Source organism: Dermacentor andersoni, chromosome 5 (assembly GCF_023375885.2).
Source record: "Dermacentor andersoni chromosome 5, qqDerAnde1_hic_scaffold, whole genome shotgun sequence".
Classification (NCBI taxonomy): domain Eukaryota; kingdom Metazoa; phylum Arthropoda; class Arachnida; order Ixodida; family Ixodidae; genus Dermacentor; species Dermacentor andersoni.
In genome coordinates this window covers 70,910,225-70,928,741 of record NC_092818.1, presented here as the reverse complement: position 1 = coordinate 70,928,741, position 18,517 = coordinate 70,910,225, and the positions used below count along the sequence as shown (strand labels likewise).

At 45.3% G+C, this 18,517-nt stretch overlaps 1 protein-coding gene across 1 annotated transcript in view; it reads left to right on the top strand.

The window, feature by feature from the left end:
* The first annotated feature begins 8,309 nt into the window (after positions 1-8,309).
* LOC126530764 (uncharacterized) overlaps positions 8,310-18,517 on the top strand; it is a 75,689-nt gene continuing 65,481 nt past the window's right edge. The window contains exon 1 of the mRNA XM_050178053.3: positions 8,310-8,914. Coding sequence (XP_050034010.1) covers positions 8,473-8,914 — 442 coding nt within the window. The 5' untranslated portion in view covers positions 8,310-8,472. The remainder of the gene's footprint in view (positions 8,915-18,517) is intronic.

The following is an 18,517-nucleotide window of genomic DNA, read 5'->3' as shown; positions in this document are numbered from 1 at the left end:
AGCCACGTATGTACTATTTGATATGGACTTTGTAAATTAATATATATACCAAATACTAAGCAGTCAACGTCCTTAAAAGCCGTCTAATTTTGTTGTTTTCGCTGTTGTCTTCTTCACAAGTGTTTGGATGTTCACGCGGATATGGCTGTTTTGATGCGTCTCTGTATCTTGTCGAAATCAAATTACGGAAGGGCTAATGATCTTTAGTTGTGTTATGTTTTGTTTCCCGTAGCACATTCGTGCTCTCTGTGAAACAAAATTGATATTTTTCTCATAACTCAGCATTAATTTTTTGTATCAGCCTCTACACACAAATTGTTTACCTCCCACTGTTACATACAAGTAGTCGCGGGGGTTGAGCATGTGTCTCAGCCGTTTAATTTGAATCTTGACTATATATTCGACGTGCGTCGTGCGGCCAGCTGTTAGACATTATATAAACTTGAGAGGTATTATTCCGCTGCTTACAGCTACTCTGGTCATTCCAAATACCCATGAGCTGTGTTACCAAATAGCCTCAGAGGAATATATTTCGAGTCATTTGATTGTCAAAACTGCTCTAGGAATACATAAATGTAAGCCCGCCAAAAACGATACCCTCGCGATGTTCCTGCTAAGAAAACGCCGTTTATTTCTGCTTATTTATTCCTCAAATATGGTAAACGCCCGTGTTATGATTCATCTCTAAACTAGTTATGAAAGAGTTCAAACGTTTCGATCAATTTTTTGCCAACTCTTTACGACTACATGCCTTTAGTAACAACGAAGGCTTCGTATTTCTCAATGCCAGAGATTGTCTGTGCCCTCGTTCAATTCGGTGCATACAGCCGTCAACCGAATCAGCATTAGTGGCACGCTGAAAAGGCCAAACGTTCTTCATCGACTGCGTTGCGAAACGGGGCATGCTGTCACATGCCAGCTGCTTGAGGCCGTGTCACACTACCGCACAATACAACGGCCTTGCGGGCTCTTTGCCCACGATTGACGAAAATGCGACTTGTACTGTACAAGCCCTCAAGTACTCCAAATGCACCTGTATCACGTGGCTGTGGCTACTCGCAAAGACCGCACTCCGCCAACACAAAATGAAAGTAAATGCCATTAACTCAAAAGCAGAGCACATACTTTTGGGCCATAACGTTACTGCAGTCGTTGACAATGAGTGCTTCGGAACACTCAGCATCGTTTTTTTCTTCTCTTCAATATCCACAGACTAGTCGTAAACTGCGTATTCAATTACGTGCATGTCATAGCGCTTTATCTCGCACTGGACGGCCACGGAAATCTTGTATACGTTACAGCATAAAAGGAGAGCCCGTAAAAAATTCTTATTTTTGTAGCTCACGCCTTCAAAGAACCTTGTATTCCGTAAAATTATTAAATATAAATTGGTAAATACTTATAAACCATCTTATCAAGTTTCCGATACCCCTGACTTAACGGAGGCTGCTTTTTCTCAATGTCAATTTATTCTTGTTAGTTTTACCTCTGCGAACGCATTCTTCTGTATTGACATAAACTTTTACAAGATCCTTGCCGTGACGTTCAAAATAACGCGATAGGCAACAATCAGGTGTCTTTCAGGAAAAATGATGCAGTCTACAGAACTAGAAGGCACGACTACATCCTTTCTGACGCAAATCGTACCTCGAAGAAAATAATCTTGACAAACTGAGAAGCTTAATACCTCCCGCTGGCTTATGAATTTCATATTGTCTTTTTGATGTATGTAGCATTCGCCGCATCTGTACTGTGGTAGATCACTTTATAAGAAATATTGTGTGCTGATTCACATTTACAGCTCATTTTGCGTGCAGATATGGAGCCACGTGCGTCAGGGCTTAAGCATAGCGTAGCGGTATGCATGTTAAGAATGCTGCGCAGATATTTGAGCAGACTGCAATAATGTATGGCGTAGAAGCACTGTTTCCTGTTTCTGCTTTGCTAAGCTAATATTTCCGGCAGTCTGATCATAAAGAATGGCCGATTTGCGCTCTCTAGGGGATACATGCGGCACCGCTTCGTCTATTCGTGCTAATGTGCGAACGATCGATGACGTATTATTTTTAGCCGTGTCAAAAAGACCAGCAGAACTCGGCTCCTCGACTGAAAGAACACATACATCGCTTCTCAACGAACGATGCCATGTCGGTGCGCAGGATAACAGGAGTGATGCGACAACAGCGTGTTGCTGTTGCAGCAGAACGAAATTTCACAGATGCCTGCTTGGTGCCCATAGTGCGTGTCGTCGTTGGTGGCCACGACAGTAACGTAAGATTTCGCCTCGCCATTTTTCGGCACCTACGGAAAAGCGTCCTTCGAGGATGTCGTCGTACGTGTAGGTACGCGGATTTCAAGTCGATCTTTATTATCTTTAGCGATGCGGATTCCCTGCCAATCCTTCACTCAGGCTGGACCCCTATCTTCGGAGATGTTTCACTGCACTGCATAGCGAAGGCGTCAATTAGTGGAGCTCAAAAAAACGAGTGGGCCCTTTGAAGACTGACCAGCGACTTGTGGACAGCAAGATGCGCCTTTTTGTTAGGTTTCAAGCAGCCAAGGGCCAACGGAATTGGCGACCCTCAAAGTGACGAAAGGACAGGCTACAGCGGCTTCACATGCGGTCAGCGTCTTCGCTGCAGCAGTATATGTCGAGGTGTACGTGTCCGTGTTCCAGATTACTCTTTCGACTCGACCAGTCATCACACCTGACGTGGTGACGTAAAGTCATTTTTGTTAGATGGTTAAATGCAGCCTTTCCAACCATAGTTAAAGGTACTATAACGCCTCTGCGAAGGAATAATGTACGTGATGGAGACGGGGATCCCCCGCACAGGTATCTATGGTGTGCATAGGACGAGGGTACGCGATATTCGTACGATTAGCGCATGCACTGCACCCAAAAAGGCAACAGCTGCTGGACTCAAAAAGTTCGAAGGCGTTTCATCGTTCGGTTGACGTCGATCAAAAACAATGTTTTCCTGAGCGGGTGATGGGGATGAGTTGCAGATAGGGCGCAGTCCCTGCGCACGGGACTCTATCCCGTCACCCATCACGTGAGGGAAGTGGAAGGAATGTGGGACTGCTCAATTTGTTTGACTGCAGTATCTTCGGAACCAGCCCACATTTTCCAGACTACAGATACCCGCGGAAACAAGCCACATTTTTTTGTTCGCACAAATTCAGAACCACGGTGAAACTTCTCTGGAGTGTGGTTACACGACGTCTTAGACCTCAAATAGAATGCCCTATAACTCATGCGAAATGTAATACTCCTTAGAAGTCCATTTGGCAAGTGAAAAGCTTTCTGCCACCATGCCCTGTAACACACAGCTTTCACGTACTGTTGTTATTTGTTAGCACATACATGCGAGAACCGACATGAAAATATTGTTTCTGTTGTGTATTTATTAAACGCTAAGGAGACAGACGATTGAGATTCAGAAGCACTGCTTTTTGGCGTTGTTTAAAAGCGAAGCCGTCAAGGGCTGCTTTTCCCACTATCATGTACGCGTGTAGACAAAACTATCATCATCAGCATTGGCTTAAGCGTTGTCGTCGTTTTTCACAGCTGGCTCGTTGGCGCCCACCCGCGCTACCGCGCGAACGCACTCGTACCGCTGCTCCCGCGTTCGTCACCGTAATTAATTAATTATTAATTAATTAATAAATAATTAATTAATTAATTAATTAGTTTTCCTTTCCCGCTTTGCTGGTTAACCATCTGTACGGACTGCATTGGCTGATACATTTTGTTCTTGGCATAGTCACTTACACAGGTAGCAGCAAACGGGTATTTAAGCAACTAATGAAAACAGCTAGGATCATGCAATAGTCGAATCGCTAGAATAACGAATACAACACCACGGTACTGTTCTCGCTGGTAGATATAAAGTACCACTATTCTGTTTTTGTCGACCTTCTTACAAGCATTTAAAAAGAAATATTTTTCGCACATTGGGCCTCAACACTAACCCTTTTGATCTGCGGAGAGTGGTTGAGATTGCCAGTTCCAATTACCTATTCCAGCAAGAGTAGTTGCTTGCAGGCGCAGCACAAGAACGCTGGGCGGGAACTTCTGTCGCTTCAAGGAAACGCCCTGATGAGGTCACAAAACTCGAATTTCATACTTGTCAGTCAATGCAATTTTTCTTTTGAGTCATATCTGAGGCCGACACGATTCGGTGGAAATTACTTCAACGATAGCAGCAGCCCTGGCATGAAAGTAGATTGGCTCACGTGGGTAACTTTTAAACTAATTCCATCATATATTTGTTAAAGTTGGAACGTTCAAGCGTCAGCTTCAACATTCTATCTCCGATTGTTGTTGTCGGTGCCACTTGAGTGATTTCTTCTCCATACTCCTACGAGCTCAAAGTATGAGTATTCCTGCAGCAGAAAGAGAAGGCTTCTGTAAGGAAACCTCAGTGTTTTATGTGCATAGAATGCAATTTCCTCGAGGAGGTGTCTGATTAGGCAAGAGGTATATAGCAGCCGTCTTGAAATATATATATACATATAGAAGCCACATCACATAATCCTATCTGAAGCAACGTATACCTTTGTCTAGGTGTTACATGAGTAGGCTATGGCTGATGTGCAGATTCCAGCATGGTACCTGTATCTTTTCCACTAGGTGATTTGGCCCTGTTATCACGTTCCGACTATTACCCTTCATTGGAGTTGTGATCGGAGTTGTGATACATTTATATATATATATATATATATATATGCGCTCCAAAGAGTATAGGACGTTCTGGCGGGCTAGTTGGGTCATAGCTTTGGACGTTTCTGTTAAATGCGCGGAAAAAAACGAGGACAGCAGAAGGCGTGGCGTGGTGTGACGTGTGTTTCTTTCTTCTTTCCTCGCTGTTTTCGCGCAGCTAAAATAAACTTCTAACGCCCTAAAGATCCATGTTACACTTGCGTTTGGAGAAGCATTGATGAATTGCTACCGTATAAATCTCGTCAATCGTAAACAAACTATATGGACAAAGCACAAGGGTGAAGGTGAGGTTGTTGGCACGTTAGTGACATTAATTGGCCAGGAAGACAGGAAGCTTTGTGGAGGCACGAATTCAAATGCATTTCACAACAAATAGGTAGGATGTGATCCCCTGCGTATAGTTCTCTAAAAGGGAATATGAAAATATTTCGTGAGTTCTACTTTCCACTATGTTCACATGCGTGTTCTTTCCACTATGTTCACATGTGTGTCCGCAAACCATATGAATTGCGTGCAAGGGACAATAGCTAAAATGGAAACCGGGCGTCTACAGAAGGAGCTAAATTTCTCCCAAAATTCCATGCTTGCCTTTTTTATATGCAGAATCCTTTCTCGGGTGTCGACAGCCCTCTTTATTTCTTTCTAAATGTGCGAGAGGCATGATGCATCTGCAGTCTTTTGAAACCAGCTTGCACAGGTACCTGCGCCTATACTAAACTAGGTTGACAGTACAATAGGGGAGCAAATATTTCGACGTAAGAGGTGCGACGTCACGTTATTGTAAAAGGTGAATGCATAGGAACATATAAGGTGCAAAGTTAGAAAAAGAGATGTAGCTTCAACAGAAAACGAATGACTAGACGTTCACGTTTCTTAATTGCGCGTGGAGAAATAATGTAACAATATACACCAGTGTACGTTCAGCCATGGCAAAGGCTAACTGGCTCTGGCGTTGTGCAACAGAGCTGGAGTGTAGAGAGTTTGAATCCCAGTCCTAGTGGCCTCATTGGGATGGGTGTGGTGTGCTAAATTGTTTCACCTTCTCAGAGTTCAAATACCCCCGGTGATTAAAATTATTACAGACCCTTCCAATGCGATGTCTCTCCCAGTTTTGCTTTCTCATGTTAGCGTACTCCATGCATCCATCAATGGACATACGACTTCAAGAGTAAACATCTGACGTTATATTTCGGCATCCAGCTCCCGACACGGTGTGTTTCGAACAAAGTGTTTCAAAAAAAGTGTTGTTGTTCAGTGTAAAAATTATCTCTCCCTCTTTCCTACGAGCTCTCCGAAGTCGTTATTGTTTCTGTGGATAGATTTGGTGATTGAGTGATTGAAGGATTGATTTATTTTTGCCGTACTGCTAATATTGGGAATGAGTACGGCACTGGCAGAATGTTTATTTTTTGCGTGTGTTTGTGAATCAAAGTAGGCTTTGAGGTAAAAAGGTCACTCCTCGGATTTCTTTTTCTGTTTTTTTTTCGGACCATTGAGCTATTTTGGGCTATTGCGAACAGCTGTAATACTTACAGAAAAGTTTAGCATAATGCGCCGTCTAGTAATGTGCACGTAAACAAGAAAATGTTGAATAAGCTACAGAACAACGGGAAAAGAAACGAGCTGGCAAATACGAAAAGAAAAGGCATAAAGTACTCCGAAACTTACAACTAAACGCACCACTATATTCCATGCATGCCGAGGAACATTACTTCCGGCTTATTTTACGAGCAGAGGCACATTCACACGCCCACATGTTTCCGCATTTGCTTGCTTTAATACGAACCTTCATAGGCTTCTATATGCGATTTTATTATGGTTTAATGAATACGCTTTGACAGCTGCAACTTTGGGCACCTTTACTGATATACGGACTGGTTCTGTGGAAGAAAAGTATTTAGTCAACAATCTCAAGTTCAGTATAATCCAGTACGAGTTCCACTGAAGTTCGCTGAATAAATTGTTCTCGTCAAAAATTTTGAGGGTTTGGATCAACTCATAGTGTTCACATGTCGAATGCATTTAGAAGAAACCTTATGCATCCAAAATACAATGCGTCTGCATGGGTGATATGCGGCCAGGCCTCGCGACTACACGCCAATACGTTTCTCTGTGTTCATATATTCGCAGAAAAACACGTTTAAAGCCTACTTTGCAGCACACCGCCGCTGGATGCGTTTACTTCCACAATTTCTGCCGTGCGGCTGAAATTGTGCAACTGAGTAGTTTCATTGAAATGTGCTGAGCGTACAAAGTGTGAAAATTATAAAGCGTTTGCAAGTGTAGCCACTTTAGGAAGGTTTTCATAAATGTCTGAACTGCTAAATATGCACGAAAAGTAGTTACACTTAATTTGAAACTACCTAACCTGACTATTTGCTTCGCGTTTCACTCTGACCTGGCAAATATGGAAATATACCGATATATCGTAATATGGAACCATTTCATAAGCTTTGCGGGATCAAGAGATAATGATCGTTCTCTAGATTCCTAATTAACAGACTACCTGGAAGCGAGGGTTCAACCATTTGTGCGTTTTCAACCCAAAAGATAGAATACGCCGGAGTAAAAAGTGAGTCCATTTCTGTTGTTACACCTGGACTACTCCTTGCAACGCGAGCAAAGGAGATGGTAACCAAAAATGTGTTCTTCGTTCCTTCAAAGTGAAAAAAAAAATATTTTGCTTACGTGACAGCTCGAAGTAGTTTGGGAGGTTAATGTAGGCTGCCGGCTCCTGTGACCCAATAAGTATGTTCCTGCAACGTCTGAAGGACGTTTGAAGAGGTAGTAAAGCAACAATACATGCACTGCTGAAAACTAGGTGGGCTGCAACGTGAAGGCGCTCAAATATGTAACGGCGCTTAGAATAGAAAAACCTGTCAGAATAAACTGTATTACTCACCGCGCCCGATTTCCCGTGAGTATGCGAGATTACTGTGCCTCGCTTATTGTCTGATCAAGATTTAAATGCGATCGTTACTGAGAAAAAAAACATTGTTAAAAGCTGCGGCATTATAACGTATGGGTTACACTATGGCCTTTAGTATTTCGAAACATACGATTTAACGGATGGGTTACACTATGGCCTTTAGTATTTCGAAACATCCGATTTAATGCTATTCTTCATTCAGAAGTAGCATGTCGGCTTTAATTAGTCGGCTCACTTGATGGAACTGCAACGACAGCTTCGCAGATGCAGTGAACGCGCGTCGGTCCAAATGTCAGACACGCTAAACGTGTTTGTGTTGCGTTGTCGATGGCTTGTCAGTATGAAAAATGATGACAGCAGCGGCATCAGTATCAAATATATGGCCGACGACCATTACCAAAGGCCGTTGGGAGGTCGCCCGCAGTCATAAAAAGCGCCCGAGAGAAAGAAAGCCTGCCGCCGTGTCTTGCCGCCACTTCCGTACCACGGCGGCGACGCCGGCAGCCGCCGACCTGGGGGGGAGAGATCCCTAGCCGTGGGGACGGGTTCTCCCCGCCACACAACATCGGCGCACCGGGTGGCACCTAGGCAGGGAACACGCGGAGGGTGGAAAGCGCCACGCCGGCGATGTGGCAATCGCTCGGCGCCGCTCGTCCTTCGCTGTTGGGTCGTCGCTGGGCACTTGGGGGCGCCTCGGCGGAGCAGCAGCAGAAGCAGCCGGCGGCAGCTAGGCGTCACGTGGTCTCGTACGTTCCGTTGGTTATCGGCTGGCGAGTCAGTTGCGTGTAGTCAAGTCAGCTGTGCGGCGGCCGTTGTAATGCCAGTGATGGTGCGGCAAGAGCTGAACTTGATCATCGCGGACAGTCCGGAAGGCGGCAAAGGTGGCGGCGGCAGCGGCGGCGGCAGCTCAGTAAACGGCGCCAGCAGATCACGCAGCGGAGGCGCCGCAGCAGCAGGCTCGGCGAGCTCGGCTGCTGCTGCTCCCGCGACCAATACGCCGTCGGGCCGCACACCGAACTGCGCGCGCTGCAAGAACCACAACAAAATGGTGTTGCTGCGTGGGCACAAGCGCTTCTGCCCGTACGTGGACTGCGTCTGCGACCGGTGCAAGCTGATCGCCAAGCGACAGGTGGTCATGGCCAAGCAGGTGGCCCTGCGCAGGGCCCAGGCGCTCGACGAGGCCATGGGACGCACCGTCATCGAGGAAGTCGACCCCGAGGAACTCAAACTGGCCGCCGAGAATGGAAGCATGCCGCCCGGTAAAGAATCTTGAACTCTCCTCCGCACGTCCGTGCCCTCACTCCCGCACTTCGCGCACCCCGCTTACAACGGGAGGTCCCACGCCGTCGCGCGGCGTCCTGTGAGATTCCCGAACGGGTCGCCGCGCGAGACACTTAGTGCTTGGTTTCCACTGGTCTGGTCGCTTTGCGGTACTTCGTAAAATGCTTGAGGCTGAATGCACGTGTTGTGCGTTCCGTCTCATTCATTTGTCTGATGCGTTATCAGCGCGTTTTTCAAGCAGCGTTGCGCATTAGCCCGTGCAATCATCGTCTCCGTATATCGACCCGCGCGGCGCTCCGCCTGATTGCCGCTCTCTCGCGAGTACTAGGTGCTCGTTAACTTGTAACTTGATCAAACTGCCCGAACTGCCGGAGTTACCACATCGCTCCTTCGCTTTAAAATAGCCTCGAGCGCTGCACGTGGGCTTGCGCGCCGCTTTAGCGAATGCCTTTGTCGCTATGCTGGCCACGTGCTTCAGTTATGTCACCAAAGCATGTATCATTCCTTGGTTTTTCTACGTTCGCACTACACGTAAGTGCTAATGTGTGATATTCGATCGTGTTTCGACCTTACCTAGCGGCTCCTGACGCCTGGCGTCGACGTACTTATATCAGTTACCAAGTTGATGGTTTCACTTGCAATTCCTGAAATCATATCAAAAGCGCCCGGTTCAATACAGAACGGCATCTGTATGGCTGACAATATCTTGCAGAAGCAAAGGTGTCGCTGGCGAATATAAGTAAGTACTGCTAAGTCATTGCTCGCGCTCTGGCTTAGCGCTTAGTGATAGGTGTGAAGGAGGCGATATGCCTAAAGAAAGAAAGCCAAGTCATAAGCACTGAGTTTGTTCGCTCAAGTCGATTTTAAGCATTCTCAATAGCCTGCATGAATTTTCGCGTGAGCGAATTAACGTCAGAAGTGTCAGTCCGTGCGCAGACGGAGAGGTTCACGTATGAAGGAACAGCCAATTGTTGTCATTCATGTTCTGTGCGTAATTACATTTTAAAGGTCAAGACATGACGTTGCTTGCTTCGGCAAGAACCAAAAGCATCTAGTCGGTTGCGAACACACTGCCTTTTCAATGCTTCGAGATATATTTAACGCGGATACGTCTCCTACATACTACATTACATTCTAGTTAGTAAAACAAGAAAAAACAAAAAAACAACGCAGTCGCTATTTACTATCATCCCCAACAGCCTAATTTATTATCATGTGCAGACCTCTGCCAGCGTTCTCTTTTATCCCAGTCTTTCGCCAGCTGACTACAGCCTGTAGCTACACATTTCACAATCTCATAACACCACCTAATTCCAGGGCGTCCTCTACGACGCTTTTCTGCCAATGACATTTATTCTAATAGGTCACTCATTATCTCTTCTACGTATTAGATGAGCAGTTCAATTCCACATTTTTCTTAATCTCACCTAGAGTTACAAGTGCACACCCATGAACACACTGCGCTATACCCTAGCTCTTGTCACCTAACGTCTGACCTACCTACCATTTTCCGGCCACTTCCAGGTTGCGAGGTGCAGCGATTCTTCTGGATTTCTTTGCGTTAGTCCAAGTTACAGCCAGTATAGTTACACCCATCAGACAATTACACTCATTTACACTGAAGCAGATGTTTACCATCGTCGGCGGCTGTGTCCAGGCGCAAATGCCACAAGAGTGCTTAGAGGTGCCTGGATACGGACAGGCGAGCCCACCGTCTCTGAACTGTTAACTATGGACAATAAGTTTCTCAGGCCACTAATGCAGCTCTTGTACAAAGAAATACTGCAGGCATCCATTTAACATACCGTATGGGAGCCCCTACGGGTCAGAAAAGAAATTTACACTGTCCGAATGCAGTGATTCTCTACTGCTTTTCTGCATAATTTATAATAAAAATCATGTGACTTAAATAAAGGCAACAGGTTCAAGGGCCTCTATCCTGTGTCGTCTGTTTTAGTGTCGGCAATTTGCAATTTGAAGACCAGTAGCGAACTCCCCTAGCAACATCTTAGTCAGATCCACCAGATGAGCCGAATGGTCTCCTAAATATTCCATGAATACTTTTAAATATGTTAATTACTGGTCATCTAGGATTTGAGAGGGAGAGATAACTCTTCAATGAATCCTGGAGAGTTTTATCTGGTGGTATGCCCGGCATGCTACTCCGCAGTGGCATGATGAAGTATGAAACCATATGCACAGCGCATGTCGCCCCTATACACAACACACGTAAAACACACCACGACATTCACATAGAAACTAATTTACGCATCTGATTGAGAATTGTGTATCCTGCAAAGCTTGAATATGCATTCGTTGAGCGATACCCAGAGGCACCTTTAGTCCATGGGCCTAATACATGTCATAGCTCAAGGTCTGACGGTCTGTAGTGAAGGTTCATTGCAGATATGGAGGCTCAGTGGCGATTTCATGTGTTTAATTTCAAATGGGATTCGATTTGGTTTCATCCTCATGGCTTACTGTCTGGAGGCTAGTTGGGTCGCCTGCACGTCGTATTTTACGCAGCAGAAGGTCACGAGTTCCATTTTCTGCAGCGGCTGCTGCTTTCGGATAGCGCCAGAATGCAAAAGCTATGCTGTGCCGACATTGCCGTGTGCATTCAAACGACTTATATGGTCCAATACTAACCTGGATAATCCACTATACACACACATAAAGAGCGATATTTCTCTCATTTCCATAATGTGGATTTTGGACAAAAATAACACGATTTATTATTTCCCAAGTGTAAAGTCCTATGAGTTCTTAATAGTGGAGTTTGGTGCTATTTGGGCAGATCTTAAGAGGCCAATGACAGGGTATAGTTGGTGGCTGTTCATATTATTTTTCGGGCTCGATATGGGCAAGTGTATGTGCACTCTATGTCACTATAGGTGCACTATATGTCCGAATGTTCCCTGTACCGTGTTTCTGGTTTGTGTGTCGTACATGGCACACAGCGAAAAATAATAGGTCTTTCACTCACAAAAGTTTCGACGTTCTTCAACTCGTATTGTTTGCATTTGACCATGAAAGGATAATTTAATTGCCTTTTCGCAATTGATAAAAAACTCACATTGCAATTCAGCATTTTTCAAGGAGGTGGTGTGGGAAAAGTTCATGTAATTTTCAGTGAAACTATCCAACCTTTCATTGCCTTTCAGTTAAACACAACCTATAAATTTTAGAGGAATCAGGAGTTTCGCTGACTTTCTCAAGTTCTCCGAGTGGACATTCGGCGTTGCTAATTTTATTAGTCTCATTCTCATTTTTTAGTTCTCATATTGGTTTTATTGTTATCATTTGTGCATTTATCTTTTGCTGTAAAACACAGAGAAATGGAGTAGCCAAGCTACTTTTTACGTCACTCCCTTGACAGCAACCCATTTATAACAAAACGTAACAAAAACTTTAAAAGGAATTTCTATGAAGAGAGAAGTGCGTATTTTCTAGAGCCGCTACGTACTTTTTTGTCTTCTTATCAGTGAGAAATTCTGAACGTCGCGTCTATCTGAGAGACATATATCGGTGGATAGCCACGTGACTCTATTGCATCATTTACACTCAAACTTCGCACACACCTGACGTTGGGCGGCAACAACACCAACTTTTGAGTTTCTTTGCTACGAAAAGTGGGTTTATATGATGTTACTTCCGATTTCCTACCTAGATAGAAATTCCCGCTTGCACGGCAAGTATGAGCGCTAAATGTCTCTTCGTTTTCACTGAGCAGCCGTGGTGTAATGGCTACGACGTGAGCCAGGTCCACAGAGCGTCGCTAGACTTGCAGAAATCTTATCTCTTGCCAAGCTTTGATAACGCATTCGCGAAGACCTTTCGTAACGCACCTACATGCTAGCAGTATGCAGGTGAAGCACTCTCCAGGCGGTTAATAATGACATATGTTTTGCTTAAGATCTTGATGAGGGCTTGTTGGTTCAGGTTTAGAACTGAAGTTGAACAGCGCGTATAAAACAAGGGCATGAGGAAACAAATACCACAGACAAGCGCTGTATGTGGTATTTGTTCCCTCGTGTCTTGGTTGATTCGCGCTGTTGAACCTCAGTTCTAAAGACGTACGTTGTTCCGCACGATTTGTACGGAAATGACGCGCAACATTTAGGAACCCATGTTTATTCCGCAAGAGCGATACGGTAAAGCAGGAGGAAAATATTCCACAAGGGGCCGTTCTGTAAAGAAACGCATATGGCGCACTCATTTCATAGTCCACTGTTGGGTTTTTATGAACACATGTGGTATGCGGTATCAGTGGTACTGAGTGTCTCGCACGTAATTCCTCCGAATCAAACGGTAGAGCGGCAGTGCAGCTAGTCCGACGAGGTTACGGATGCCGCACAAAGACGCAACGAAAAGCCTACGCTATATTTCTTTCTTGGCGAATCTCATTACCAGCTTTCCTATATGTATGTATGTATGTATGTATGTATGTATGTATGTATGTATGTATGTATGTATGTATGTATGTATGTATGTATGTATGTATGTACGTACGTACGTGTGTGTGTGTGTGTGTGTTTGTGTTTGTGTGCGTGTGTGTGTGCGCGTGCGTGCGTGCGTGTACAGGGTAGCCCGCGCTACAATAAACCCAAAGAAACTGAAGAACACATAAATGGCAAGGCAATATTTTACAAGTAGTTTTACCACAGACGCCTAATTACGTGGTGTCTATCTTCTCTGCAGGTACTACTGCAACTGTTAACCGCCATGGTTGACAGTCAGTAATATCGCCTAACAGTTCATCTGTTCTTCACTTGCTTTGGCTTCGGTTTGCATTCGGTCACCCTACATATAAATTAGAATGCCAGTGGACAGAAATCGCATCAACGGCAATGGTGCTCAAACGGAATAGCCGCCTAAACGGGACAACTGCCTCATGGTTAGTTGTTTTATAATTAGGGCAATGCAATAAATAAATAAATAAATAAATAAATAAATAAATAAATAAATAAAGAGTTGGTTAAAAGCAACTTCAGTTTTCCCAACTCCGAGTAAACGGAACTAAAATATCCATCGACAATTACAATACTCCCTAATGCGAATCTTGAGCGCAGCTGTTTAGGTGTTTTAATTGGTAATTGATTGTGGCAAAGAATTTGATTCTAAACGACAGGGTCCTCCCGGCGGCAGCACGGAGCCTCTGCTCGGGCAGCTCGTTTAGCGGCAGCGACAAGCGAAGCATTTCCGCCAGTTGCGTTGCTCATTGTTCAGAAAGAAAGCAGGAACACGGGAACTCGTGCCTCGCCCAGAGCGCATTCTCTAGCGCCGGCGGCGGCGCAGACAAAATGGCGCATGCCCAGTGTGTCCGAAGCCCACGCCAGCGCTTTGTTCTCACGTATGGTATCGTTGGAGGCGCTCGCCTCTTGCCTGGTCGCCGCAGTGGAGCACGTCTCGTACGGCATTCCGTTTTTCGACCTCACACTTTCGCCATACTCTCCTCCTCCGCCTTCCTCCTCATGCTCCTCTGCTCCCACTCCCCTTTCCTCCTCGCACTCCCTTCGCTCCCACCGTCTTTCATCCTTCGCTGTGCTCGTTCGCTCGTTAGAGCCCAGGGAAAGCGCGCCTGAAAGCTGCGCTGTAAATATTACGTGTTAATATTATGTACATACATACATACATACATACATATACATACATACATACATACATACATACATACATACATACATACATACATACATACATACATACATACATACATACAAGCGGCCAATCCCAGCAGTATCACTGATTTTTCGTGGCTTTAATTTACGGGCTTTCTCGCCATTCTCGCCAACGCCGTAAAGGCGGCCTCATGCTGTCTTTTGGTGGTGGCTTGGTTAACGCAGCTCGACTGTGGCCGTGCCTGAATAGGGTCTATTTGCATTGGCAAATCCGGTGAGTTGGGAGTTCGCTAAGTGTTTCTGGTGGCCACATAAAAACCCTGTACAGAAAATGAAGCCTTCACAATGTGCTAACGCTGCTGACGAAGACGAAAGTTGAAAAAGACTTACAGAGTCATTGCTTGACTACAACGACTATGTTGTTTAATTCTGCGCTGCACTCAGCGGCGGCGTGCAAGTAGATACTATCGTTACGTTATATGGGGGCCAAATGCGAAAACACCCGTGCACTTAGATTTAGGTGCACGTTAAAGAACCCCAGGTTGTCCAAATTTACGGAGTGCCCCACTACGGCGTGCCTCATAACCAGGCTGTAGTTCTGGCACGTAAAACTCAATAATTTAATTTTAATTTCACGATACGTTATATGACACGTGCGCGTAATTCTGCCTCATGTAGCGGAAAGGGTCGCACTTTGAGTACAGAGGCCCGCACTTTCTGTACAGGGACGCGATACAGCGGCATCATTACGCAAGGTAGCGCGACCGTTTCAGACAGGAACTGACGCTGCCGTCGCTTCAAATTGTTTCGACGGCAGTAAGCATTGAATCGCATGTTCATTCAAGCCAGGGCGCCGATGTAGTGATGAGAGTTTATTTCGGCTACGTCACGTATATTTTACATTCGCCTGATCATTTTCATGGTCGCGCCATCTCACTCGAGGTGCACTCAGTGTCCCTCAGAACGGCTCACCAAAACAATTCATCTGATCAAAGCTGATTAAAAATGCTTTTACTTATGGTTCTTTCAACATATAAGCTGCGCTGGAGGTGAAACCGTTGCTATGGATATTAATATCAAAGCACTTGGCTATATCGGCTATCAAACGCGTACGCCAATCTAAACTTCAGACACACAATGGTTTTCCCTATTTAGGAAATAGCCTGTTATATATATATATATATATATATACATATATATATATATATATTGCATTTATTCCTGCCTCAAGGCGTACCGGCCCTCCTCTCTCCATCCGATTTATTTCTCTCACGGCTCACGGAGAGAAAATGTGCCCCATAAGGTGTGGCTTATTACTATAGCCGCGAAGAACATATGCATAAAGTTGAGCTTCGCAGATGCGTCATTATACGCTACCGGCAAACGCGCATAGCGACACAGACGGGAGGAAGACAAGCAAATCGGCGAAGTCCCTATAGGTGGGCGCAATGAAGATACAAATCGCGCCGCCACACATAATAACCGTATCGCTCATGCCAAGAACATTGTTACCGATAAATCAAGAAAGAACACGGCGTTGAAGAAACACCACGACCTGGCGCACGCCCTTGTGTGCGTGCATGTTTAGTCGGCCACCTTGACTTTATCTGTATATAGCCTGTCAACACAATACATATATGTGTATATCCGTCATCGCCGTGATATATTAGTAGCAGTTCTCTAAAATGAAGCTTCCTTTGCCAGCTCTCCCGAATATTCCTGACCGTGGCTGCAAGGTTGCGCTGCTGCTGTCTTGCCAGTTAGCTCATACTTGAAAAGAATTGAATTGCATGCTATATATACGACAGTATCGAACCTCGTGTCCCAGAGCGCAGCAGCCTGTTAATCTGACCATTAGACTGCAGTCGCGTGAAAACCTGTATGATATCGTGCCGACACCAGCTAGCTCTTTGAAATGATCGCCGCGTTTGTTGCATTACGTCTCAGCGGCGCTTGAGAGCACGTGCACGGGCGCAAATTTACGCCAAAGCCGCAAGAAGGAAGTGGATCCAATATTTTCGGCGTTTTATTAACCTCTGCACGAAAGCTTCGCTTCACATAGACTCCGAGATGTGCGTCGGATCTGCATAATTTATCCAGTAAACCTATCGCGATGGCGCTGGTGACGAGGTAAACAATTCTACACGTGTTGCTCCGACAGCCGCTATGGTTGTGCGAATTTTGGAAGTCCACGTGCCACGTAGAACCTGCCGGCTTCGTTTAACGATTTGTGAACTGCTGGCGACAAACAGCAGAGCACTGCTCCATTTAAGGGAGCGTCCGAGTGTTGCCTTGCTGCCTTGTTTCCTCCCTGGCTGCGTTTTCATCTTGTCTTCTCCACTCGGGCACGGCAAATATGACTCGGCTTGTTTTGCAATTCTCCTTCGCTTACGTACCCCTCGTAAAAAAAAATAGAAAGGAAAAAAAGTATATGTGCGCGGCACCGTATCAGGCGACGATGCTATTTCTACCAGGCATATTCCGCGCCGCAGTTCAGCGCGAAATAGGTCCCGCAATGCATAGCAGCTTGTGACACTTTGTTAAAACGAGCGCGGAACAATCGCCCGAAAGGTTAAGCACCTAGAAACAAAAAAAGACAAACAAAAGCTAAAGAACATGTGCATGCGCACTGCAACTGCGTCACAATGAACTCGTCGCGACAAGAGACAAAATAAACAAGAGTCTAATGTGCCGTACAGATACGCAGCCGCATATGTTAGTTTGCATACAGCAGCTGTTTCCGACGGTGCGCAAGACGGCGAGCAAGATGGCGAGCCTGTTCACTCTTGAGCGATGCTGTCGCAGTCGCGGGGCCGGCGGTAGGGGTGCACAAAAATATGCGTGCGTAGTTCGAATAACGAAATCGTTGAGCGAAATGCCGATGCGAGCGCTGAACGGGAAACGTGGATCCTGACGCGTGTTTCACTGCAAATGCTACGGCGATGCTTTCAATGAATTTGCTTTTGCGATGTCAAAATTTTAGCAGCTGTCACTGCGTGCGGCCGAGCAAGTTCCAGCAGTTTGATCTCGGGCTGCGCTGAGCGATTTGTTGTGGCTGTTTTAATTTTCCTACCGTCGAGTTTCAACTCGGTAGGAGGCTCGCAAACCTGTGTATGAATTTTTTGTTAATGAAGAGACTCGAGTCTTGTCTGTTAGCGCTCACACTTCTTTGTGCGATGCGATGTCTGTTGCTGCGCGTTCCTCTTCCTTTTACCGTTTTTTTTCTCCTTTTCGAGCGGTTGGGTACGGTGACCTTTACAGGAAACAATTGATCGCCGGAGCCTCTTCCAGTGTGTGCATGTGTCGTGTTTATGCGCGCTTAAATTATAAGATTGACTATTAATTTGGCTATAGCTGAATTACGTCCACGGTGAGTGCCTTAGTGTCGCAAGGTTGTTATATACATTGTTCAGAAGATGTCAACTTGAAGTAATTAAGAGCGGGCTTGTGAGCAACGCGTCAGGCCTTAACGAATGTTTGGACAGGGATGCTTGTCTTTCTCCGGTTAAAAACTTCTTGGCTTTGTTGAATTAAAGAAGGCAAGCCCCTTGTCTGGACGTTTACTCTAGCTTAGGCTTACTTTATCGGCTCTCAATGTAAGAACGCCTTAATCATACTTGCAAATTTTTTCATGTGTAGTGTATATAATCTTGCTTCTGCTGTGTCCTCAAGTCGGAAAACTCTACAACACGAAGCCCGGAATATATTTCCCGCTAACATAATGTGCAAATAAACGAAGCAGTAGTTTTATGTGCTTATATGTACCAGCACTTGTTTGTTGGTGCGTTCTTGCGCAAATATTTATTTCCGTCTTTCGGTGTGCCGTCACCTGACTTATACATGCTCACAACTACTCATATACGCAACTGAATTTACGATACTTGTAGGTGACCCAGAACATTCAATATTAATAACGTATGGTGACTCTTGTGGAGCACGTCATTCGAGATTGCGCTAGTT